Consider the following 24,964-nt stretch of genomic DNA (forward strand, 5'->3'; position numbering starts at 1 on the left):
TGAAGCAAAAGGGTGGAAAACATTCATGTGCAGCCGCATTGATCCGTGCCTAAATGCGAACAACCTCCCACTTCCTCGTGCAGTCCTGGTGGCTTCGATTATGGCTGGGTATCCGATTAATGTTGGTGTTATCATGTCCACCAACGTCACATTAGTTGCCCAGAAAGATGAGAGATCATACCCGTACCCGAACTTCCTCATAGAATACTTCAAAGATCAAAAGGTGGAGCCAAGGCAATATGATACAGAAGTAAAGGCCAAGAAGCCTTTCTCATGGTACCACCTGCAGGGTGGTGACAACCCAAAGTTCAAGGGTAAGGCAACTACCTCTGCTGGCCAGTCTGAGGAGCCAGCGATAGTAGTTGCTGATTCAGATGCTGAGCCTTCTACAGAAGCCGGTCCTTCCACCGGGACAGCAGACATGCTACCACTGTCATCTTCTAGACCACCAGCTTCATTATCAGAGCCATTATCAGTGCCAGCTTCATCCACTTATCCACAGACAGCGCTGCGAGTCTCCTAGATATTGGCGAGTCTCAACAACTGGATGCAGGTAGCTACTTCAAAGCTGTCTGATATATCCAGTGCTGTTGCAGCACAGTCAGCAGCCCCACCAGCACCACAGGTACCTCTGTCAGAGGAGGAAATATTGAAGAAAATTCTGGACAACCAGAAGACCATTATGGAGACTCTAGTAGCACATAGGGAGGTCATTGAGGAGTTGGGAAAGCAAACAAAGAAGATGCGGAAGTCTCAGGCATCAAAGAGGTCTGTGGACAAGTTGAGAAAAATGGTTACCAAAATTGCATCTGCCGGAGATCTACCACTGGACTTACTTATGGAGGGAGAACGAACCTTCAGACCCAGCAGCACAGGCAACACCAGCAGTACCAGAGGCATCACATATAGTAGTCGACCAATCTGAGGAGCCGGTTGCGACTTCCCACACCGCTGAGGAGATGATCCAGATGCTCATCAACCATGTTGTCCCTCAGCCAGGTGATGATAAGATGCAGCTAGAGGAGATAGAGGGTGTTGCGGATCCCATGCAGACTGAGACCACATAGGGAGTTCTCTTAACTCTCTACCCTTCTGTGTTCTTATGTTTGTTAAGCATTCGGGACAATGCTTATTTTTATTCGGGGGTGGTCTATTTTGAGTGATTGACATTGACATGTGGCCTGTAATAACACTTACTATTTTTTTCCTTTATCTTTATTTTCTCTTTGATATGTATATATTCTCCCCCTTCGTTTGGTGTATATATTCAGTCTCCCTTATGTATATATTAATTTTACTTCGGTTTGTATATTTATTCATCTTGCTTTCCGTAGTTTATTTCGTAGCTTCTTTACTTTGTCTTTCTTAGTAGTATAACTTCTTATTTACTTTAGTAGTTTCTTTTTGATTTGTTAGCTTCTTTTTATGTTTGAGTGATCAATAAGCCTTTAGTTTTCTTAATGCCACAGTTCTTTCTAAATGTGGATTTTGTGTGGATCGGGTGGCTCTTCCCAACAATGGATGGCGTGACAACCTTTTTAAGGGATTGAGACTGTTTTTTTTTTTTTATGTTTAGGCAAATATAGTAGTAATGAATAAAAGGGTCTCAAGCATGTTTTACTTGGTACCAACACATTTACCTCCGACCATATGGTTAAAAACAAAGTTGTTGGCATAAAATAGCTCTAGTTGTGACCTTTTGACTCTTGTATTGACTTAAACAGTCATCGAGTGGTTCAGTCGAGCCATTTGTGATTCTCAATCTTAACTAGGGTTGTTGTGGGCCCTCGACTCCGTTCTCTTTAGCAATCCAACAGCGTGAAAGGGGAGGTATTTAATTGCAAGTCCAAGCTCCCATGCTAATAGTCTAGAACTTTCCCCGAATATTTTTCTAGGCGAAATTCTAAGTGTAGCTTGGCTTGAGAAATGATTGTAGGCTCTCCTTGATCCGATTTGAAATTTGCAATCTTTCATAGCCTACCAATGTGATATCCCTAGTCAACTCATTTGAGCCTAAGCCTTTTTTTTGTTCTTTCAATAACCACGTTACAAGCCTTTATCCATTTTGTAATGACCCTCTCTTGGCACCCAATCTTACCTTAGCTTTCTTGAGAAACAATTGGCAAAAATATAAGTTTGAGGGAGAGACGAGGAGTATGAAAGTGATAAAAGGTACAAAGAAGAAAAAGAAAGGAAGAAAAGGGAAGGCAAAGAAAAGAAAGAAAGAACAAAAAGAAAAATGCCAAAAAGAAAGTGAATAAGGTAGAAAGTTGAAGGGATTCAAAGAAAACAATGATGAAAGGCATGGAGTAAATAGTAAAGGAAAAAATGAATGTCATGACCAAGAAAGAGTGACATTACGTCTCTCTAGTTCGCCCGAGGAAAAAGGAATTGACTCAAAGAGTCGACAAAGTATGAGTTAAAAAAATGGAGTGCTTAAGGAAAGATGAAACCATTTATTACAACAGGTCCTACCTTAGCCCAAAAGCCTTCATTACATCCCGCAAGAGCCCTACATGATTTCAAGTTGAGTGAGCTTACATTAGTGATGATTTACATAAGGAGCAAGCTTATGGTACTTAGAGCTGGACTTGTGACATTCTTTTGAGAAAGATGAGCGAACTTTTCACAATTCTTGCATCGAGTGTTACATTCTAAAGTGAGATATGCTAATGGAGAGTAGAGGAGGAGGAGTTTGGGATCCACAATGACCCACATGAAAAAGCGAGCTTCCTTGATGAATAAAGTCAACTCTTGATGCTCTAGTGTCACATTAGAACTATTGTACTCAAAAAGGCAAATCATTGCATTATTGATAATTCATACGTGTTGTGGGTAATTGTTGGTCCCAATTGATGCGTGATTGATTCACCTTAGGCCAGCTAAAATATCCTTTTTTTCTAGTGGAGGTGGGAATTACCTTAATTGCTTGAGAACAAGCAAAAGCTTAAGTTTGGGGGAGTTGATAAGTAGGGATTTTGACCGCTTATTCACTCTCTTTTACTTGTGTTTTAGCACAAAAATGCTTAAAGGTATTCCCGAGAACTAATAAAATATGGTTTCGTGCAGGAATATTGGGAGACGAGCCAAAAAAGTCAAAATCAACTCATAAAGGAGTCAAAAATGGACAAGGACCAAAACAAGACAAAAAGGCCCATAGTGCGGACCGCACAATACTGTGTGCGGCCGCAGAACAATGAAACATCACTATCAGATGTCCTTAAGAGTATGTGGACCGCACAATTATTGTGTGGCCGCAGAAGAGGAGATTCGGAGAGTTAGTTTTTGGGCAGGCTGAAGATATGCGAACCGCACCATAATTATGTGGCCGCACTTATAATTGTGCGGTCCGCAGAAGAGAAGAATCAGAGAGCCATGTTCCAGTTCAAGTGTGCGGCCGCACAATCAAATGAAGTGCGGCCGCATCCCACTTTTATGCGACCGCAGAAGGCCCAGTTGACCAGTCAAGCTCAGAGTGAGGACCGCACATAGAATTGTGTGGCCGCACAATCTCCGCAGGGGTATTTTGTCAGATATTTTCAGCTTAGTATAAATAGAACTTTTTGTCATTTTTAGGGTAAGTTTTGTTTTGGGAGAGCACCTGAGCCGTTTTTCTTTACTGTTTTGTGTAATATTGTACTAGATTAGCTTCTAAACATTAGATTTTCTTTCCCTAATCAATTATTATGCATTCTATCTTAATTTTTTCTTGTATTTCTTCATTTTTCATGAGTAGCTAAATTTCTAGCTAGGGTTGTGGCCCAACCCTAGTGTGGGTACTTAATGGGGGTTTGATTTAGGATTTGTTTGTGATTGAGTTAGTGATATTTAACCTAGTTCTTGCTTGAATTCAAGAATTAATGGCTGCAAACATTGATTCGTGCCTAATTGACTTAATCTCTACTTGAGAAAGAGAGACTAAGTCTAGGAAAATTTGGCTAATAAGAAATTGGGGTGAATTCAAGAAATTGATAGCCCCAATTTAAAGGGTTGAATAGAGAGATAGTAAGACTCAACTTGAGCATTTATCACTTATTTTGTGCAATACCCATTTGGACTTGAGAAAGCTAAATTGGGCAAAATCACTCAAACTACCGAGAGGTATAGAGTGGGTAATTGAGTGTGATTGCTATATTACAACCCCGACCAATCAAACTTGCCCTAGAGTTTACAACCCATTAGGTAACCAGCTAGGTGGAAGTCACGACCATTTACTTTTGGGACTACGAGACAGTATCTCGGGAGATCCCCTGTTGATGTTGAGTATTTATTGTTGGGACTACGAGACAGTATTTCGGGAGCTCCTATGTTGTTATCACATTGTGTTGTGTTGTTATTTCCTTGTGAAGTTTTCTGTTAAATTCTCCATTTTACTTCATTTTATTATATCATATGTCTTATTATTATATCCCAGTAGGGCCTGTGCCTGACCTCATCACTACTCTACCGAGGTTAGGCTTGGCACTTATTGGGTACCGTTGTGGTGTACTCATGCTACTCATCTGCACATGTTTTGTGTGCAGATCCAGGTGCTTCTTATCAGTCCCGCTATTAGCTGAGAGTGCTTGGTGATGTAAGGAGACTTCAACGTACCTCTGTCGCGTCCGAAGACCTCGAAGTCCCCCTCTATTCTGTCCTATGTTATTTACCTTCCGTACTTCTTTTATTAGACTCTGGTGCATAGAGATACTAGTTTCCCTCTATATCTTGTGACTTATGACGTTCTGGGTTTTGGGAATACTGTGTATTACTAGAGTGTTGGTTATTGTACATGCTGAGCGGCATTGTTACCAGTTATTTAGTTATCTGTTGCAGTTAGTTGTTAGGTTTTACTTCCATTTTTGTTATCTTCCTATTTTGTTAGGCTTTCCTAGTCGTAGAGACTAGGTACCGTCACAACGTCTTACGAAGAGAAAATTGGGTCATGACAGGAGGGTTAAACAACAAGGGGTGCAAGTTATGGGATGTGGCAGTTGTGGGCAAGCTTCTATGGCAACTGGTGACAAATAAGAAAGTACTGTGGGTAAGGTGGGTGCATGGCATTTATATGAATACAAGTAGGAGTATATGGGATCACCAACCACCTTTAGATTGTAGCTGGTACTGGAAGGAGCTTAATGGACTAAAGCACAATATGACACAGTGGTATAATGGAACACGTATATTCTGACTGGAAATGGTACCTACTCTGTCTCAAACAGCTATATTGCATTGCTTGGTCAAATGTCAAGATTGTGGGAGATGGTTTTGATATGGAGTGGTGTTATGCTACCCAAGCAGATATTTATATTGTGGTTAGCTTATCAACAAAAGTTACTAATTAAGGAGAAACTTCTGAAGCTGAATATTCCAGTTACCGGAGAAATAGGTTGTTGCCTGTGTGAATTGGATGTTTTAGAGACTCAGCAACATTTGTTTGCAGAATGTAGCTGGGTGAAATCCATGAGAGGAGCATTAATAAGGTGGTCAGGTATAACTCTTCCAGGTATGATAGTACTTGAGACCTTGTAGTGGATTAGAAGAAGGCATCGGAAGCAGTTTGGAAAGGAACTAGTAGCACAAATGCTTGGTGCAATGGTCTATCATACATGGAAAGCAAGAAACTAAAACATATTTAGACAAGTTAGTTTGAACATGGAATTTTGTATTGGTCAAATCCAGAAAGAGATCAAAGAAAGGATAAGCATGCGTGCAGAGTCAAGAAGAGCAAGGAAGCGTCAAGTATTGATTCATAGATTGTGTAGTTAGTTCTGTGTAGCAGGTTTCTTTTTTGTATTGAGTCTATGTATTTAGCCATGATGTAATTATTCACACAATTGTGATGAGATTAAGCAGAGTATCAAGAAAGATAGAAAGAAGAGTCAAGATAAACAAGGCGGATTCTATCATAAGACATTCCCGCTAAGAAAAAAAGTGCAGCACCAATAAATCCATGAGATATTATTTGTAAAAGGGCTTCATTAAGTCCCACATCAGTTACAGAACTAATTCCTATAATTATGAAACCCATATGAGAGACAGAGAAATAGGCTATTCTTTTTTTTAAATTCCGTTGGCCAAGAGATGTTGAAGCTGCATAGATTATTTGTATTGTACCTATTATCATCAACCAAGGAGAAAATATAGAATGGGCATGAGGTAATAATTCCATATTGATTCGAATTAATCCATACGCTCCCATTTTTAATAAGATTATTCTTGTGATTTTCTATTCTCTTATGAGAAATGGTTTGCTTCGTTTGAGCCGTCATCGCTTAATGCATGTAGGGGGGCTGGGGCTTTTCCCCCACGACCCCTTTTAAAGGAGAACCAGAAGAACAACAATGAACTCAAAGCTAATGAAGGAGATCCGCAACTTGAACAAGGTACACGGGATCTTTCCTACCCCTTTCTATTTCGACTTCTTTGAAAGGTGAAAGAGTAAGAAGCTAGACCGACTTGCTCTTAACGAGTAAGAAAGGCCCCCTTACTATAGATAGGGCGTTAGCGCTTTACTAATAACATATATAGGGCTGACTTTTTTCAGCTTGATCGGAATCGATTCTATGATTGAATAGCATAAGTGTTACTTAGTAGTAGAAACTCGGAGAGACAGACAGAGAGGGGACTCTTTTATACCTGCTAACTCCTAGGATGAGAAGTAGGTCCCTTGTTTTTGGCAGGAAGAGTTCCAGCCTTTGTTGCCCCTCGGTAGAGTAAGTCTACTTAGCGAACTGGCAGGACGCGGAGATCTATTGATCAATATGAATCTCGAGAGTGGATGGTTGATCGCCGCCTCAGTGTCCTGGAGGCTCTCCGGCCGGGGAGGGGCTTGCTATCGACATTCCGGTTTTCCACTCGATAGATCCCGCAAATATGCTGCTAATTCGCGGGTGCCTATTCTTCGATCCAAATTGGTGATTCACCGCATTCCCTTCTCTAGTCAGGAATGGAGTCAGGTCCTCACTCAGCTCTCAGGCTGTCTGGGAATAGCTCCACCAGACATAGAAGAAAGGAGTGTAGGATTGGTAAGCTTTTTCTGAAAGAAACTAGTCGACTAATTCAGGAGGCTACTATCGGCGAAGCCCGCTTGCTTCGGAGCGTGCTATTGCGTGAAGCGGAAAGGGACAGCGGAATCTAAGGCCATACCAGACAGGAAAAAGGAGGATTAGATATTTCGTCAACCACCACTTGAGCGTGATTCGCTTATCTGTAAGAAATGCAGAAATGAAGAAGAAGAAGAAGAAGATGTATCAGACGAGAGAGAGAGAATTAGTGGAGAGTATTTTCATTATTCAAAAGGTGTGTCTCTTACAATGTAAATTCTTATCTATATATCAATGTTTTAACCCTCTCATTAGCATTCTTACTAACTACTAATCCTGACATTAACTAACCCTTCTAACAACCATTAGCAACTTAACTAACTTCCTAACAACTTTACCATACAAACACTATTATACCCTTACTTTATTCAATACTCCCCCTCAAGCTAGGTGGTGGAAAAATATTAAACATTCCTAGCTTGGACTTTAGATACTCATGTTGAACTCTGGTCAATCCCTTTGTAAGAACATTCTGCAGGTTGATTAGTTGTTGAAATATATTTTGCAGTAATGAGTCCCTGTTGAATTCTTTCTCTCACAAAGTGACAATCTATTTCAATATGTTTAGTCCTTTCATGATATATAGGATTTGCAGCTATTTGTATGGCTGCTTTGCTATCATTGTCAATATCAATAGGTGGCTTAATATGCCTGATTAACACTAGGAGTAGGACTTCTCATCAGAATTTGACTTCTAGCCTGTGAATATGAGTCGTTTAGCCCCATCAAAAATTGATATAGCTTTAATTTCTGCAGATAGACTACAAATTCTCTCGATTTTGGGTAATCACGGCCAGGTGCTGGCACTAAAGCTTCAAACTCTTCCTATAGATCTTTCAATTTTGAGAAGTTCACAGATTCTGAAGCTGTGCCTTGAGACAGTGTAGCAATTTCCTTGTGTAGATTAAAGGTTCTTGAGCCATCCACTTTGTTGAATCTTTCAGCAAGATTTTCCCAGACAACTTGTGCACTAGATGCATACATAATTCCTCTGAGAAGTCCTTTTGCGACTGAATTCATAATCCAAGAAAGAACAATTGCGTTTACTCTTTCCCAAAGATTCCACATCATTTCTGGAAATCTTTCCTTCTTGCATGTGCCATCTACCATACCCAGCTTATTCCTTCCTAGCAATGCAACTCTCATAGACCTGAACCAAATTGAGTAATTCTCAATTCCAGTTAATTGAAAGAGATGATCTGAATCCCACTCACATCCGTAGGAGACAAGAATAGAGGATGATTATAATCAATCCCATTGACTTGATTCACTTGATTTCCTGCAGATTGAGTTGCATGCTCAGTAGGAAACTGATTTCCTGGAGTTTGAACCACTGTTTCACTATTTAATGCCATTTTTCCTTGCTTTACTCAAGATTCAAACAGATTGGAACCCAATACTGGAAAGATCAAAGAAAATTTCTGAATGAATTTTCGGATCGTTATGTGAGCTACGATTCTGTATCGTGTAAGCTCTGATACCATGTAATTATTCACACAATTGTGATGAGATTAAGCAGAATATCAAGAAAGATAGAAAGAAGAAGAAATGCAAAAATGAAGAAGAAGAATGAAGAAGAAGAATGAAGAAGAAGAAGAAGAAGAAGATACATCAGACGCGAGAGAGAGAGGGGGAATTAGTGGAGAGTATTTTCATTATTCAAAAGGTGTGTATCTTACAATGTAAAGTCTTATTTATATATCAATGTTTTAACCCTCTCATTAGCACTCTAACTAACTACTAATCGTGACATTAATTAACTCTTCTAACAACCATTAACAACTTAACTAACTTGCTAACGGCTTTATCATACAAAGACTATTATACCCTTACTTTATTCAATACATGATTTTTGAGGTCTTGATGTACTGGGAAGTTCCTAGCACTCTCGATGCTTCACAGGGTGTAAAGTTTTTGATTGTTATGATAATATTCACATATTGTTACCCAAAAAAAACTATGTTTGAAAGTTGACTAAAATGGCGTTCTTGGGATTGAAGAATAAATGTGAGAATTAAAAAAGAAGAAGAGATGTTAAGTTTCACGGTTCTTCGTGTGAAAGAATAAAGAAAGATAGATAGATGAGGGTACAGAGTAGCAGTAAAGAAAAATAGCATAAGAAATTTTAAACAAAATTTGTCTGTAATAATTAAGCAGCAGCCTCTTGTGGGTGATATTGCGGCCGACCCAATTCTCAAATTGGCAAGTCGGCAAAACCCCATATGTCGCTATTCTTTCCTGCTCGGTGCGTAGTAGTCGAACTAATATTGCAAGTGGCCAACCTCTTCAATCGTCATCCTACATTGTTCATGTTTTGGTAGGCAATTTGGACATAAAAATTGTAAATTTTTAAAAAATATAGTATTTGGAGTTACATTTAAAAATAATATTTGAAATTAGTTTGGCCATGCATTTCACTTGAAAAAATATTATAGTTATGTGAGAATTTTTTGAAAATTTTGAAAAGTTTTCAAAATATTTTCAAAAACTTGCAAAATTTTTTGGACATATATTTTTCGTGAAAAAAATCAAAAAAAAAAAAATTGTATGGACAAACGGGTCCTTAATACTCTTAGTTGATTAAGTAAGAAAAATAATCATCGTTGCATTATTTAATGTATTGTTTGGTTGGGGATTTCAAATAATACTTGCATAATATTATGTATATATGTATAATTTTACTGCGAGGTAGAGAGTGGAATAAGAATAGTAATGTAATAATATGGGATTAGACTGTTTAAATTCAAAAATGCCCGTAGAATAAGTAATTTATGTATAACAATAAGTCTACCATTATTTATCACCGTATAACAATCCTTTTATCATTATCACCACAAAAATAATTCCTACGTTATTATTTTTCATAAGTAGTATGCTTTATTAGTTATGGGACTAAAGCTTAGTTATTATATAGTATAGCTCGTATGTGTACCAAATGACCCTTAAACGTTCAAGTTTGGCTCGTTTATTGAACATATCTAGCTCAAATATTCACAAGCCAAGCTAGGTAGACAACAGTAATACATTTACTTAATTAAACTTAACCAAGTGTCAAGTAGAATTAGATTTGATGGGGTTACTTAACAATTCAGTATCAAGCAAGTTATTGTATGGAATTAATTTTAAATCGAGTAACTAATATACAGCCTTTCGTACCTATATACGCCGTACTATATACGCATGGCTTTTAGCAGTAAGTCACAGTTTGAATTAGAAACGGAACTAAGCTATAAAAGCTGAATCTCTCTATGTAATGTACATGTGTTTGGAACTCGATGTGCTTGAAAATTTGATATGTCATTGCGTGGACATATAAGGTCACTCTCAAACGCCACAATAAGTCGATTCATCCACCACCGACTTAATTTCACACCTTTCTCTTCCATTTATGAGATAACCTATGGTATACTTGCAATTAAAATATTAACCACCCCTCCTAAACTTCCACCAACTTATCAACAATAAGCTAAAGTCATCCTCATCTTAATTATTAATCCATTTTAGTCAAATTCATTGCATGTTTCTCCTCTGAGCTCTAACTTTAGGCTGGGTTTGAAAAGATGCGCTATACTATTAGGAAAAGAAAGGAAGGCCAAATAAGAAAGAGGAAAGCGAAAATAAACTGTAAAAATGATTAGTATTTACTTCTTTACATTATTTGGTTGGAGAAGAAGGTTTTTTCCTTCCTATTGTATCTCACTAGGAGGTACATATAGAGATGTTTGTTTTTCTATTTTCTTTCTTTTGCCGATAAGTTGCTATAGTAGAATATTTACCAATTGAATCACCAATTGAAATTCATAATCATTAATTCTGCTCTGAATTGAGATTTCTTGGCCTACATGCTTTCATATTATTAAAGTTTTATACTTAGATGAAGATGTTTCATGGAATTAAATAAAGAGGTTTCTCACATTTTGTCGTTATCGTTTGACAAAACTAAAAAAATAAAGACCTTAGCCCAATCATAGAAGTTAAAAGAAAAATTATAAAAATTAAACAGGACAGTCATCAGAAGCCGTTCAATGTCCACATCGGCCGAATAGCGATACCTCTTGACTTAATTTATTGGGAAGTTTACTTGAAAGTTACAACTAAAGCAACCTAATCTGCTTTCATTTGATGTTATAGTATATTTTAGTTAGCGCAACTGCTTGTATACTTCGAAATCTGCCCCAGAATATTTAGGGCAAGGTAATATTGAGAAAAGAGTCGGTCGAGGTCGACCAGAAAACAGAGGGACTCGTGGTCGAGGTGTCAACAATGGTCGAGGTCGAACACCACAGAAAGAGTTGTAACAGTTAGTATCTAGAATAGGATATCAAAGAGAATATTCTAGTTGATATTCTCTGCACTTGTACTATTAGGGTTTGTGAGGGATATGTCCCATATAAATAGGAAAAATGACAATGAATGAGGGCATGTGACATTCATTTGATAAGAGCAGACTTTTGATAAAAGATTCTATCTCTCTTGTAAAGATACAAACATCGTCTTTTCATCAAGATTCTTGTTCATATTATTCCATACTTTTCCATCAAATCCGAGAATAATTCGAACATTTAAGGATTTGTTGTCACTCATCATTGTCAGGAGGACAATCATCTAGTTCATCCTTTATTGGGTGAATCACTTCTCTTATTTACTTAAATGTCATTTATTGTTATTTATTGCTAGTTATTTCTCCATTATTGCTCATACTTTTCTAAATATTTAATACATGTTATCAATCCACCATCAGATCTATTTAATGCCAGCCACATTTTCGGAACTCACATCTAAAGATATTATTATTAACTAAGTTTAACTCATCATTATATAAATACAATTATTTTAGCCGAAAATTATATTTTTTGGTCAAATAATTTGGCGCCGTCTGTGGGGATTTCCTAGTTAAATTTTTAGTTTCTTCTAGATCTATAACTAACACGGATTACTAACGTTAAAAAAAAAAAAACAAGAACAAGGTCTCCTTTCTTTGTGTGCACGAATCCCATATGGTAGGTAACAGAGAAGAAAGGACGAGAATTATAAGTGACCTCCCAACCAACCTCATGAACATCATCATTGCGAGCTGTGAAATAGCGGACAGAGACGCAACGCCCAAAGCCTCCCCTAGACGAGATGGGTCACCTCCTCCTCATTGCAGCATTACAAAGTCTCTTGGTAAGGGAGCCTCCACATCAGTAGTGGAGGAGACACCACGAGCTGTAAAAAAGCTCCTTGAGGCCTAGCTAACTGATACGCTAACCAGCGTCCTCCATAAGCCTGCTCGTGACACAGTTACAGAAAACGTGAGGGCTTGCGTTATACAACCAGCAAACGAGCAGCACAACCAATTCCCTCCTCCTCTAACGACATGTATCACTCACAATGTCACTGATAGTGCAAGTGACGATGCTCTCGCAGCCATTTTGAAAAGGATGAAGGAAATAGAGAATGAGAACAAAGCACTCCGGGACCAAATGAGAAAACACCAAAAAAGGGTCGATAAGATACCGGGCGCCCCTAAGCTCTTGCCGAAGAGAGATGTCGGTCGGTTCGTCGAGCAACTGTATAGTGATGACGCCGCCCCACATGCCATACCAAAAACCTTTAAAATGCTGCCCTATCTGAAAGTATATGATGGCACGACCGACCCCGAAGACCATGTGACTCACTACGTCACCGTCGTGAAAGGCAATGATCTCGCCAAGGAACAAGTATCCTCCATTTTGTTGAAAAAATTCGGTGAGACCCTCACGGGATGAGCGTTGACATGGTATTCACAACTACCTGCACGCTCCATTAAACTTTTGAAGAGATGGCAGACAAGTTCGTAACGGCCCATGTTTGGGCCAAGATAGCCGAAGCAAAAGTGAACGACATATTTGCCATTAAACAGTCTCCGGGAGAGGGACTGAGGGACTTCCTCGCCCGTTTTAATCGAGTAAGGATGACCCTACCGAACGTGTCGGAAGGGATGGCAGACGCAGCCTTCCAGAACGGGCCGAACAGGAACAGGTCGTTGGCGACTAGGAAACTCTTAAGTCGACTCATGAAGTACACCCCCAACTACTTGGGATGAAATACACAACACGTATTGTGCGGAGGTCCGAGCGGACGAGGACGACCTCAACGGACCAACTCATCGACTGACCTCGGTATAGGCCGAATACAGAAAAGATCGAAGAAATGATACCAGAAGGGACCTTGCAGCTCCGCGACCTAACAGGGATATGTCAGAATGGCGATTAAATCCTCCTCCCGCCACGGAGATGGCCCGCCCAAATCAAGGACAAGGACTCACCGGAACGAAAGAGGTATGCCCCTTTTATTATCCGCTCACAATTTTTTTGTGTCACCTACAGAAATAGTCTACGCCTTGGAGAAGCTTGGGCCAAAGGTGAATTGGCCACAAAAGATGAGGTCAGACCCGAGTACCAGAAAATCGGACCCTCTTTGCGAGTTCTACTAAGAGCGAGGGCACAAAACCAAGGATTTCATCGCCCTAAGACAAGAGGTCGTAAACATGCTACAATAGGGACACCTTAAAGAATTGCTAGAGGACGTGAACAACATCAAGGACCATCGAAACCGCCCTCGCCAACCCGCACCGTCCGTATGATCATCAATGGCGGCGACGATGCTTCCATCAACAGTGTGAATTTCACCACAACTTACAAGCTCAAACGGTCAATCACCCACCAATGGTATGATGAACTCAAAGAAAGTGTCATCTTTGATAAGTTGGATACCAACGGTTTGGCTTTCCCTCACTATGATGCCCTTGTTATCACTTTACGAATTTTAGATACCGATGTGAGATGCATTATGGTAGACGATGGGAACGGCGCGTGCATTATCCACCCTCGAGTACTTGCACAAATGAATCTCGAAGATAAGATAGTGTCGCATTGCATCACGTTAACTGGTTTTAACAATGTAGTTGAGCGAACACCTAGCGAAATCACTCTCTGTCTTGGCTGGCGACGTCACTTTGGAAACCACATTTCACATCACGGACCAATACACAGCGTACAACGCCATAATAGGGCGACCATGGATACACACCATGAGAGCCATCCCTTCTAGCTTATACCAAGTCATCAATTTCCCAACTCTATGGGGAATATTCAGCATGCGAGGAGAACAACGCACATCCCGGGAATGCTATCGCATCGCCCTAGACTGTACGATCACTCAACAAACGAAGGACGAAGAAAAAGAGGCATAGATATCAATAGTGTCAAGGTTAATATGTGACGATAGCGAGGACGTCATAAGGGACCGCGATATGGTCGAAGCTGTGGAATCGACCATAGAAGACCTCGACCCCGTTCAATTAGACAGCAATGACCACAGCAGGAAATCTTACATCGACTGCAAACTTCAGGAACCAGGTAAATTTTGTCAATTCTTAAATACTAATGCGGACTTGTTTGTTTTCAGCCATGTAGATATGACAAGTATCCCGAAGGAAATCCCCACGCACAAGCTGAACGTTGACCCATTCCACCCCCTAGTGAGGCAGGTCAGACATAATTTTAACTCCGCGATCAATGACGCAGTACGCAGAGAGGTGGAAAAGCTATTGGAAAATGGCTCCGTCAGGGAGTCAAAATACCCCCAATGGGTCGCCAACATGGTCATGGTGAAAAAGAAGAACGGGAAATGGAGGATATGCGTAGATTTCACAGATTTGAATAAAGCATGCCCCAAGGATTCATTCCCATTACCCCATATCGACCAACTCATCGATGCAACGCCCGGGCATGAACAGCTAAGCTTCATGGACGCCTACTCGGGATATAATCAAATCCTCATGGAAGAAGAGGATTAGGAGAAAACCACTTTCACCACCCATCAAGGGACGTACTACTATAGGGTCATGCCCTTCGGGCTGAAAAATGCAGGGCCAACTTACCAAAGGTTAGTGACGAGGATGTTCAAAGACCAACTCAACAAAATGATGGAAGTCTATATAGACGACATGGTGGTCAAGTCCAAAAAGAAAGAAGATCACATCGACCACCTAAGAGAAACCTTCAATATACTCAAACGGTACGGAATGAAACTAAATCTTGAAAAGAGCACATTCAACATGGCCTCGGGAAAATTTCTAGGTTTCCCGGTATCACAACGAGGGATCGAGGTCAACCCTGATCAAATCAGAGCCATCGAAGGGATACCATAACACCTGACCACCAAAAAACAGGTTCTGAGGTTGACTGTTCGTATCGCTGCCCTTTCAAGATTCATTTCGCAATCATCGGATAGGTGTCATAGATTCTTCGGCATACTCAAGAAGGATAACGGCCTCCAATGGACTTTTGAGTGCGTCCGAACCCTAAAGGAATTAAAAGCATATTTGTCATCGCCACCATTGCTTTCAAAACCAGAGCTAAGGAAACGCCTCCTCATCTACCTTGCTGTATCTAAAGTACCTGTGAGCGCAGTCCTGGTCCGAGAAAATAAAGGTATGAAGTTCCCCATATATTACATTAGTAAAACACTAGTCGACGCCGAGACGAGATACCCTCACCTCGAAAAATTGGCCTTGGACTTAGTTGTAGCTTAACAAAATCTTAGACCATATTTCCAATGCCATCTCATCTCGGTCGTCACGACTTTCCCCCTAAGAAGCATATTGCATAAACCCGAGCTATTGGGCAGGTTGGCCAAATGGGCCATCGAACTAAGCGAGGATGATATCACATATCAGTCGCGAACAGCGATAAAGTCACAAGTTCTTGCTGACTTCGTCGCCGACTTCAACGTAAAAATAATGTCCGAAGTTGAAAGAGAAGTCGTCCACGCTTCTCCCCAAACACAAAACCTCTAGGTCCTGTACACTGACGGCGCGTCTAACGCGCCAGGGTCCGGACTGGAACTCGTCCTCGAAGTCCTAACCGGTGAAGTGATTCGCCAGTCGATAAGGTGCCCGGGCATGACTAACAATGAGGCTGAGTATGAGGCTGTAATTGCAAGGTTAAGGCTAGCACTCAAATATGGGCGAAACAGGTAAGAATACACTGCGATTCTCAACTCGTTTTCAACCAAGTCACATGGACTTTCCAAATCAAGGAAAAGAGGTTACAAAAATAACAAACCGAAATCTGTAAGTTGTTGCCCGAGTTCGACGAATGTCAACTCGACCAGATACCCCGATCATAGAATGTCGAGGTAGATGGCCTCGCCAAATTAACCGCAGCCACCAAAAATATTACAACCAGAGATAGAGGTGTAGTCCACCGTCTCAACTCATCGATAGACCAAATTGAGATAAGAACCATAAACCTGACTTGGGACTAGCGCAACCGTATTGTTACAAACTTGCTAGACGACATACTCCTAGGTGATAAAAAAGAGGCCAAGAAACTGAGAATGCAAGCAGCCAGGTACAACATCATCCACAACGACCTGTATAAGAGAATGTAGGGCGAACTTCTTGGGCCCAAATCAGACACAACGCGTTCTTGAAGAGGTCCATGAAGGCCATTGCGGAGCTCATTCCGGCAATCAGGCTTTGGTCAGATGACTCATACGGGCAGGGTATTACTGGCCCACCATGAAAAAGGAGGCCGCATACTTCGTGAACAAATGCGAGCAATACCAAAGGTATGCCCCAATGATTCACCAAGCAGGTGAACACCTCCACTCTGTCACTTCCCCTTGGTCGTTCATCAAATGGGGATGGACATTGTGGGCTCCCTCCCAGCAGGACGAGGTAACATACGATTCCTTTTGTTTTTGACTGACTATTTCTCTAAATGGTTAGAAGCAAGAGCATTCACCCAAATACGAGAACAAGAAGTAATCGCCTTCATATGGAGAAACATTGTCTGTCGGTTCGGCCCCCCCAAAGAGATCAGTTGCGACAACAGACCCCAATTTACCGGAAAGAATGTCGCTGAATTTTTTGAGAAATGGCATATCAAAAGAATACTCTCAACGTCATACCATCATACAGGCAACGGACAAGCGGAGTCCTCCAACAAGTCGATATTGAACATCATGAAGAAAAAACTTGAAGACGCCAAAGGGTAGTGGCCGAAAATATTACCAAACGTACTCTGGGCCTACCGAACAACGCAGAAGACGAGCACAAGAGAGATGTCTTTCTCGTTAGTTTATGGGTTTGATGCAGTAATACCGGTCGAAGTCGGGGAGCCCAGCCTAAGATACTCCCACGATAGCGGACCGAGGAACGATGAAAGAAGAAGGTAGGAGCTCGACGAGTCGAAGAACGAAGAGACATGACCTACATAAGGATGATCGCCCAAAAACAACAAGCAGAACGCTATTATAACAAAAAGGCAAAGGTCAGGCCACTTAAAGTTGGGGACTACGAGCTTAAAGCTAAAACACAAGCAAGCAAAGACCCACAGGAAGGCAAACTAGGAACAAATTGGGACGACCCATACAAGATCACGGCAACAGCGAACAAAGGGTCATTGCAACTAGAAATAATGGAAGGAAAGCTACTACCAAACAACTGGAATATCACCCACCTCAAGTACTTCAACTTCGAAGGATAAGGCATCCCCCAAGTCGTACATTTTTTTCCCTCACTTGAGTTTTGTCCCAATTGGGTTTTCTCAAGGAGGTTTTTAACAAGGCGAAGAAGGGGACACCTCAAGCTGAAGTACAAAAGGCGGAGGCACAGGACGACTAGTTCATTGCTCGACCTCTCAAGCCTTCTCCAGTTCGACCAATGAAGGGACTAGAAATATTGGGACTGGACTGGAATGCTAGGCAACGCCCGAAAATTTGTAAATTTCTCCAAAGTGTATGAATAAAGAGACAATGCATGAAATTTATTTCTATTTTTCCAGATGTACAACCAAGGCAACAATGTTTAAAGTTCACGATATTGACAAACTCCGCACCTAGATAGGGTATGTTCGATCTCGTTCGAACTAACGCCTGCGGGCCCTCGGCCATAGCTAAACGTATGTTATGTTCGACCTCGTTCGAACCAACGCCTACTGGCCCTCGTCCATAGTTAAAGATATATTATATTCGACCTCATTCGAACCAATGCCTACTAGCCCTCGGCCATAGTTAAACATATGTTATGTTCGACCTCGTTCGAACCAATACCTATTGGCCCTCAGCCATAGTTAAACACAAGTTGTGTTCGACTTTGTTTGGACCAATACCTACTGGCCCTCGTCCATAGTTAAACGTAGGTTATGTTCGACCTTGTTCGAACCAACACTATCGGCCCTCGGCCATAGTCAAACACACGTTATGTTCGACCATGTTCGAACTAACATCTACTGGCCCCCAGCCATAATCAAACTTAGGTCTTGATAAGACCATATTCAAACCAAGTTATTACATCTAGAAAATCAAGATAACCACGCAACGAAATCAAAAAACATACAAGTACGAACCAAAGGAAGAGAACCAGATGCAAATAACAAAGTTGACATTTCATACTTAGAATATTTTTACAAAGGCTCATGAAGACGCTACCAACTACACACAAAAGTATATAAAAAGAGAAAAAATAATATTAATGGCCATCGCCCTCATCGCCCACAGTATTCTCGCCGAATTGGCCCTCAACTACGTCACCATCTTGACCTTCAACACCCTCGCCATCGCCACCTTTGCCCTCAGGATATGCAGCGTCATACCAGGCATTTTGCTCAAGCCGGTCTACACCTTCGTCCCCCTCGTCCTCGCCGGCCTCTGGTTTAGTAGGATACCCGCAAGCAATTTGAGCTTCAAGAGCATCTTCAAGAGCTTCCCCAGGAACATATCCCGTTGCATGCAAATCTCGAAACACATCCAACTGAGCCTCAGTATGAATCCATTTCTCGTACAAGTCCCAGGGAACGTTTGAAAATTTTGAAGTATGAGAAGATGACGGTTGCACAGACATTTAAGCCTTCTCAGCCTCTAAGGCGGCCACCTGGTCCTGAAGGAGGGAGTTGTCTCTCTCCAACTCCCAATCCTCTCATCAAGTCGCTTTTCTCCAAGTCTCGCCGTCTCCTAGTCTCTCTCTCGCTCAGAACGGAGAGTATGTATCACTACCTCGAGGGCCTCCGCCTTCCTCGAAGATGTCGAGCGAGCAGACTACGCCCTCTCCAGCTCATTCTGCTTCTGAGTAATCTCGCAGTAAAGAACCTCTATCTGCAGACGACACTTCTCCAACTGCCTGCACAACTCGACCACCTATGTTTGGAGATCGCCATATTGAGCCTCCGCAGCCCTGCTAACCTCGAGCTCTTCCTCTTTATTTCTCAGCATCCCCTCAAGGACGTTGCACTTCTTGATAACCCTCACCAGCTCGTCATCCTTCTCCTTTAGTTCATCTCGAAGGGCCTGCAAATTGCCGCCCTCACTGAATCGCCTACGAATTTCCCGTACTTGCCACGGTACTCACAGTATTTTCGCTGCAACTTCATAAAAATAGCCTTACGCCTCTCCTATCTTCGGGCACTTTCGATTTTCAAGATCATGGTCTGAAAGAGAAAGAAAAAGAAGACACACAAAATAAAAACGAAGCCTAAAATTTTGAACATAACGGACAGAAACAAGAACCGTCGAAAAACCTACCCTGAGAGCGAGGCCGGCTATGCTCCACGATAAAGTAACATCATCCAACTCTTAGAGGGTTCGACCATCCACATCGGAGCAAAGGGGACCAAGGGAAGGAACCACGTTTTCCGTATTCTTTAATAAATCCAGATCCACGGGGATCGCAATGGTCCGCGTGGACCCCTCCAGTATCACCTCGAGCTGGGTAAATCCCTTCTCCATCATCCTCATCTCAGTAGCTTCGAGATCATAACACGTCTCATAGCCATCTTTGGCAACACCTTTGCCTCTCTCGTCGGCCAGCGAAGAAGTATCGTTTGTCGGCTGCGAAGTCGACGGCCCCTCTTGCCGCAAAATATTAGAATCCACAGTGGTCGACCCTTCAGCTTCTATCTTCGTGAACGAAAGAGATAGACTCTCAACGGACTCCACCGATATTGGAACCTCAGATGCCAGCTTGACTTCGTCTTCAAGTATTATGATCGTCGTTTCGTGGATGACAAAATCATCCATTACAGAATCTACAGCTCGGGCAACCCCGTCACCAATATCTACCGACCTTCTCTTGCGGGGAACCATATTCCCATTACTTTGCGATGATTCCTCCTTCTCGTCCACAAGACGGAACAAAGGAGAAGCCAGAAGCTCCGCTGTCCAAATATTTGCAGGCGGAGAAGAAACCGATGCTAAGGCAGCGGTAGATAGGGCCGAAGATTGAGCAGACCTAGTCGCGGTCGAGGAGGGAAAAGAAACAGATGAGCGAGTAGGCCTAGCCGCGGTCGTATGGGGGATAGACGTCGAAGAAGAGGCAGCTTTCCTCTTACGGAATGCAGGAGGGGAGCTCTCGGCCTCCTCGAAGATCCTCGGGCTGGAAAAGAAAGAATCGAAATATAGTTATCCATATCATCAAAAGCAAACTATAAGAAGTAGGCGACTAAGAGGCCAAAATAAAAAAACAAACAAACTCAACGGTCAAGGAAGGAGCAGGCTCGAACTTCGTAAAAAAGTCCGGGCACTCGCGAATTCCCACGATATGAGGCAAAACCCGGCCGACCCAATCATAAATATCCCCGACCAAATGAGGGGGTGTAGTGTTGGCTACACAAGGAGGGAACAAGAGTTCAGAACCTACGACGAAAACAGGCAGATCAAATGTTTTAATGAAGAAAGATTAGACGCTTACGAGTATAATTCCAAGTCTCGGGGAAGCCATCCGCGTTGGCCACCACGTCTTCGATTCTGACAAAGAAAGACTTGTGCCAGAACTGACGGTTTTCATTGTCATCCATCTTCACCACCAGGCATTTTCCCCTCGATGGTGAAGGTTCAACATTGTCCCCTTATAGAAACTAGGGGCGAAGAGAAGCATCGGATGCTGGAGTGTGATCTCGACCCCGGCCAATTTTGCAAATTTACTAAGCATCCTGATGAGCTTGTAGATATATGAAGTTGAGCCGGGCAAATGCTATAGTAACGGCAAAATTCCTCTACCAATGGGAGAAGGGGAAGGGCGTAGCCAACCTGGAAGGGGAATGCGTAGAACGCGCAATACCCGGGGCGGTGGATTTGTACCACATCCCGCCCTGCAAGGACAAAATCGATGCGAGCAGGAATATTAAATTTAGTCGTAAGCTATGCTAGATCGGCCTCTTTCATCGCCGACTCACGTCTTCAGATGCCTTTGAGAAGTCAGACCTAACTTTCTCACCACGAGGAATTATTTCTTCCACTGTAGGAAAGTTCTCGTCTTCAATGGCAACAGAAACGCCATCAGCATGAGGAGGCATAATCACCGCCAAGGGAACATGGTTATTTCCCTCACCGGAACCAGAGGACACATTAGCCATAGTTCAGACAAAAGAAAGGATATTCAAGTAAAGAAGGGTTAAAAGTAACAGGAGTCGCTAGAACCGGAAAAGAAGACACACAACAATGGAGTAAGGAGAAGGATGCGCAAGGATTCAATGTGAAAAACACGTAAAGAATGAATGAATGCCTTCACATCCCTATTTATAAGAATTTGGGCATCAAAACCAAGAAATTATGCCATCATTACTTAGCACTGGAATCGAAACGGCAGTCCCAACCGACAGACGCACGGGAAATGATGCAAAATATCAGAAAAACGCGCCATGATGACGCATGATGTCATGACGTCACTCTGGTGTAGAAACGATGTAACCCTAAAAGTTGTGGCCCACGAAAGACCACATCGTCAACTCGTCTCAAACATTGCTACCCGACCCACTCGTCCAATCTTCTTGACCACAACAAACAGAATCTGCTCATCAAGGTCGTCTAAGGCCGGCCTCAATAAGCGGAGGGACTAACTGTATAGGTCGAAATCTGCCCCAGAATATTTAGGGCAAGGTAACATTGAGAAAAGAGTCAATCGAGGTCGACCAGAAAATAACGGGACTCGTGGTCAAGTGTCAGCAATGGTCGAGGTCGAGCATCATAGAAAGAGTTGTAACGGCTAGTTTTTAGAATAGGATATCAAAGAGAATATTCTAGTTGATATTCTCTGCACTTATACTATTAGGGTTTGTTAGGGATAATGTCCCATGTAAATATGAAAAAAGACAATGAATGAGGACATGTGACATTCATTTGATAAGAGTAGACTTTTGATAAAAGATTCTCTCTTTATCTTGTAAAGATACAAACATCGTCTTTTCATCAAGATTCTTATTCATATTATTTCATACTTTTCCATCAGATCCGAGAATAATTCGAACATTCTAGAATTTGTCTGTCACTCATCATTGTTAGGAGAAACAATCATCTAGTTCATCCTTTATTGGGTGAATCACTTCTCCTATTTACTTAAATGTCATTTATTGCTAGTTATTCCTCCATTATTGCTCATACTTTTCGGAATATTTAATACACGTTATCAATCCACCATCAGATCTATTTAATGTTAGTCACATTTTCGGAACTCACATCTAGAGATATTATTATTAACTAAGTTTAACTCATCATTATATAAATATAACTGTTTTAGCCGAAAATTAAACACTACTTGAAACGTAGTGAAAATGTAGTGGAACCGATCCTAACCCGATAAATCGAAATGAGAACGTAAAAAGTTCACGAATTATTTGATCGTCTCCATTTAACTTATGTATTTTTTAAAAAAATTTAATTTGTATGAGCTGTTTTTTCTCTTAACTTAAAATGAGCTGCTTTTTCTCTATCTTTCCTTCTCCTTCTCGTCCTCCTCCTCTTCCTCTTTCTCCTCCTCTTCTTCCTTCATGTTGTGCTCAATTGTAATGAAAATAAAGGTGACTAAAGGTATTTATGTACAAATTTTAAGGTGGTTTACAGTATTTTACGATAGTAAATTTCTACAACACTTATTTTTTTTGCTACTGTTAAATGTTAAGGATAAATAATTATTGTATTCTTAAATGAATTTAAGTTTTATATATATTTGTCAGAATTTTTATAAGTTTACTTATAAATAATTTTTGAGTAATGTAATAGAATTGAAATTGATATTATCTATAAATATTTTTTGGATAATCTAAAAGGATAATGTGTAATGTAAAGTCTCCTTACTTCCTACAATGCAAAAGTATGTAAAAACAATGTAAAGAAAAACATACAGAATATATTAATTGAATCCAAGAATAAAATTGGTACTTCCTAGTGAAAGTGCTGAGAAGAAAGCGGAAGAACAAAAGAAGGGGAAATGTGTGTGTCGATGGAATATGTCGGCCGAATTTGTACTTATCTTTAATGGAAGATCAACATGGCGGCCGTTCCTAGACGACACACTAGCAGCCAATTCAAGAAAAAACAAAACATTAACCGCCTCCCTCCCCTGATGCGTACTCCATATGCTCTCTTCCTCAATCATCCACAAACACACACAACTTTCCCATCGCAAGATTTAAATTTAATTTTTAAAAATATTAATATTATATTTTTAAAATTATAAATTTAAATTTAATATTAATTTTTATATATAAATTTATATTACGCAAGCTTATTTAAAATCGTAGCCAAAGGTTCAACAACATCCGCCCCTCTGCCTAGGGGTATTTTCTTTTCCTCTCTCTATATAAAAAAATTTGTATTTCTATATTCCCACCTCCATATAAATACGACAGCTGTTCTCATAGCAAACGTTCTTTGTTAGTAACTTGATATTTCTCTTAGATTCTCCTTCCCCATCTCCTCCCTTTTTCTTCTTTTGTGTAGGGTAGATTTTCATCAATACTTATAGAGGACCCTTTTTTGGGAAAGAGAAAACCAAAAGGAGGATTCTATTTTGTTGTAATTTTTATGGTTTCGATGATGGAAGGAGAAAAGAGAAAGCAAAGGCAGCACCAACAAGATAAGCCATATAGAGGTATAAGGATGAGGAAGTGGGGTAAATGGGTTGCTGAAATTAGAGAACCAAATAAAAGGTCTCGAATTTGGCTTGGTTCTTACTCTTCCCCTGTTGCTGCTGCTCGTGCTTATGACACCGCCGTATTTTATCTCAGAGGTCCTACGGCTAGGCTTAACTTCCCTGAATGTATAGTTAATGATGACCGTGAACTTCACGATTTATCTGCTGCTTCTATTCGCAAAAAAGCTACTGAAGTTGGAGCTAGAGTTGATGCTTTGCAAACTGCCGCCCTTCATAATAATTCTTGTGCTTCGGCTGAATCCAACAGTAATTCAAATATTAACCCGAGAAGGGTTACTATTAAGCCGGATTTGAATGAATATCCTAGCCCTGAAAGTTGCGACGAGGATAATTAACTGAATCTACAGATTTTAATTAGTTCGGGCTCAAGATTACTGGCAAAAAAAGTTCTCAATTGGACCGGACCAGTACTGCCTCTTCAAGCCACAAGCGGCAGATTATAGAGAAAAAAAGGAGCGATTATTATTATTATGGCGATAGATATATTGAGGATACATGTTGTTATGAATATAATCCGAAGGGGTTGTATGTTAATATTCAGTTTCGTAGTTGTTAATTAGAAAATCTCAAATTACGGACGATAGTATTGATTGTTAGTTCGTTTCTTCTTTGAAATTCTGTTCTTTAATTTCAATTTTTTCGCAGTTTCCCATTTTCTTACTGTTCCATTGGGCGATGGTCTTATGTGGTTTAAGTGAGTTTGAGATAGACCAAGACCAATAAATGAACCTTAGTGTGGAAAATAGCTATTAGTTTTTTCTCGAGTCGAATGTCTATCAAAAATAGTTATCAAAAATAATAGTTATCAAAAATAGTCTTTTTATCTTCACAAGAACAGTCTTTTTATCTTTGCGAGATAGATCTGCACATATCTTATCTTTTTCAACATTCAAAAATAATTTTTTTATTTTCGTAAAGTAGG

The 24,964-nt window shown here is 40.8% G+C and overlaps 2 protein-coding genes across 2 annotated transcripts; one reads left to right on the forward strand and one right to left on the reverse strand.

The window, feature by feature from the left end:
* Positions 1-7,910: 7,910 nt before the first annotated feature.
* LOC138910424 (uncharacterized) lies at positions 7,911-8,440 on the reverse strand. The gene is made up of 2 exons (XM_070201663.1): positions 8,313-8,440; positions 7,911-8,235 (listed from the first exon to the last, which is right to left on the reverse strand). The coding sequence occupies exons 1-2, from the start codon at positions 8,438-8,440 to the stop codon at positions 7,911-7,913; spliced, it is 453 nt and encodes a 150-aa protein (XP_070057764.1).
* A 15,221-nt stretch (positions 8,441-23,661) lies between these two features.
* On the forward strand, positions 23,662-24,657 carry LOC104107189 (ethylene-responsive transcription factor ERF010-like). Its single transcript, XM_009615926.4, has one exon. It carries the CDS (start codon positions 23,913-23,915, stop codon positions 24,375-24,377), a length of 465 nt encoding a protein of 154 aa, XP_009614221.1. The 5' UTR covers positions 23,662-23,912; the 3' UTR covers positions 24,378-24,657.
* Positions 24,658-24,964: the final 307 nt, after the last annotated feature.

Source organism: Nicotiana tomentosiformis, chromosome 4 (assembly GCF_000390325.3).
Source record: "Nicotiana tomentosiformis chromosome 4, ASM39032v3, whole genome shotgun sequence".
Lineage (NCBI taxonomy): Eukaryota > Viridiplantae > Streptophyta > Magnoliopsida > Solanales > Solanaceae > Nicotiana > Nicotiana tomentosiformis.

What these genes read in the sequence shown, in the direction of transcription:
- LOC138910424 (XM_070201663.1), bottom strand. Translation starts at nt 8,440, where the DNA reads ATGGCATTAAATAGTGAAACAGTGGTTCAAACTCCAGGAAATCAGTTT. An exon ending in TATAATCATCCTCTATTCTT is followed by an intron (nt 8,236 to 8,312) that starts GTCTCCTACGGA and finishes AATTTGGTTCAG; the next exon opens with GTCTATGAGAGTTGCATTGC.
- LOC104107189 (XM_009615926.4), top strand. Translation starts at nt 23,913, where the DNA reads ATGGTTTCGATGATGGAAGGAGAAAAGAGAAAGCAAAGGCAGCACCAA.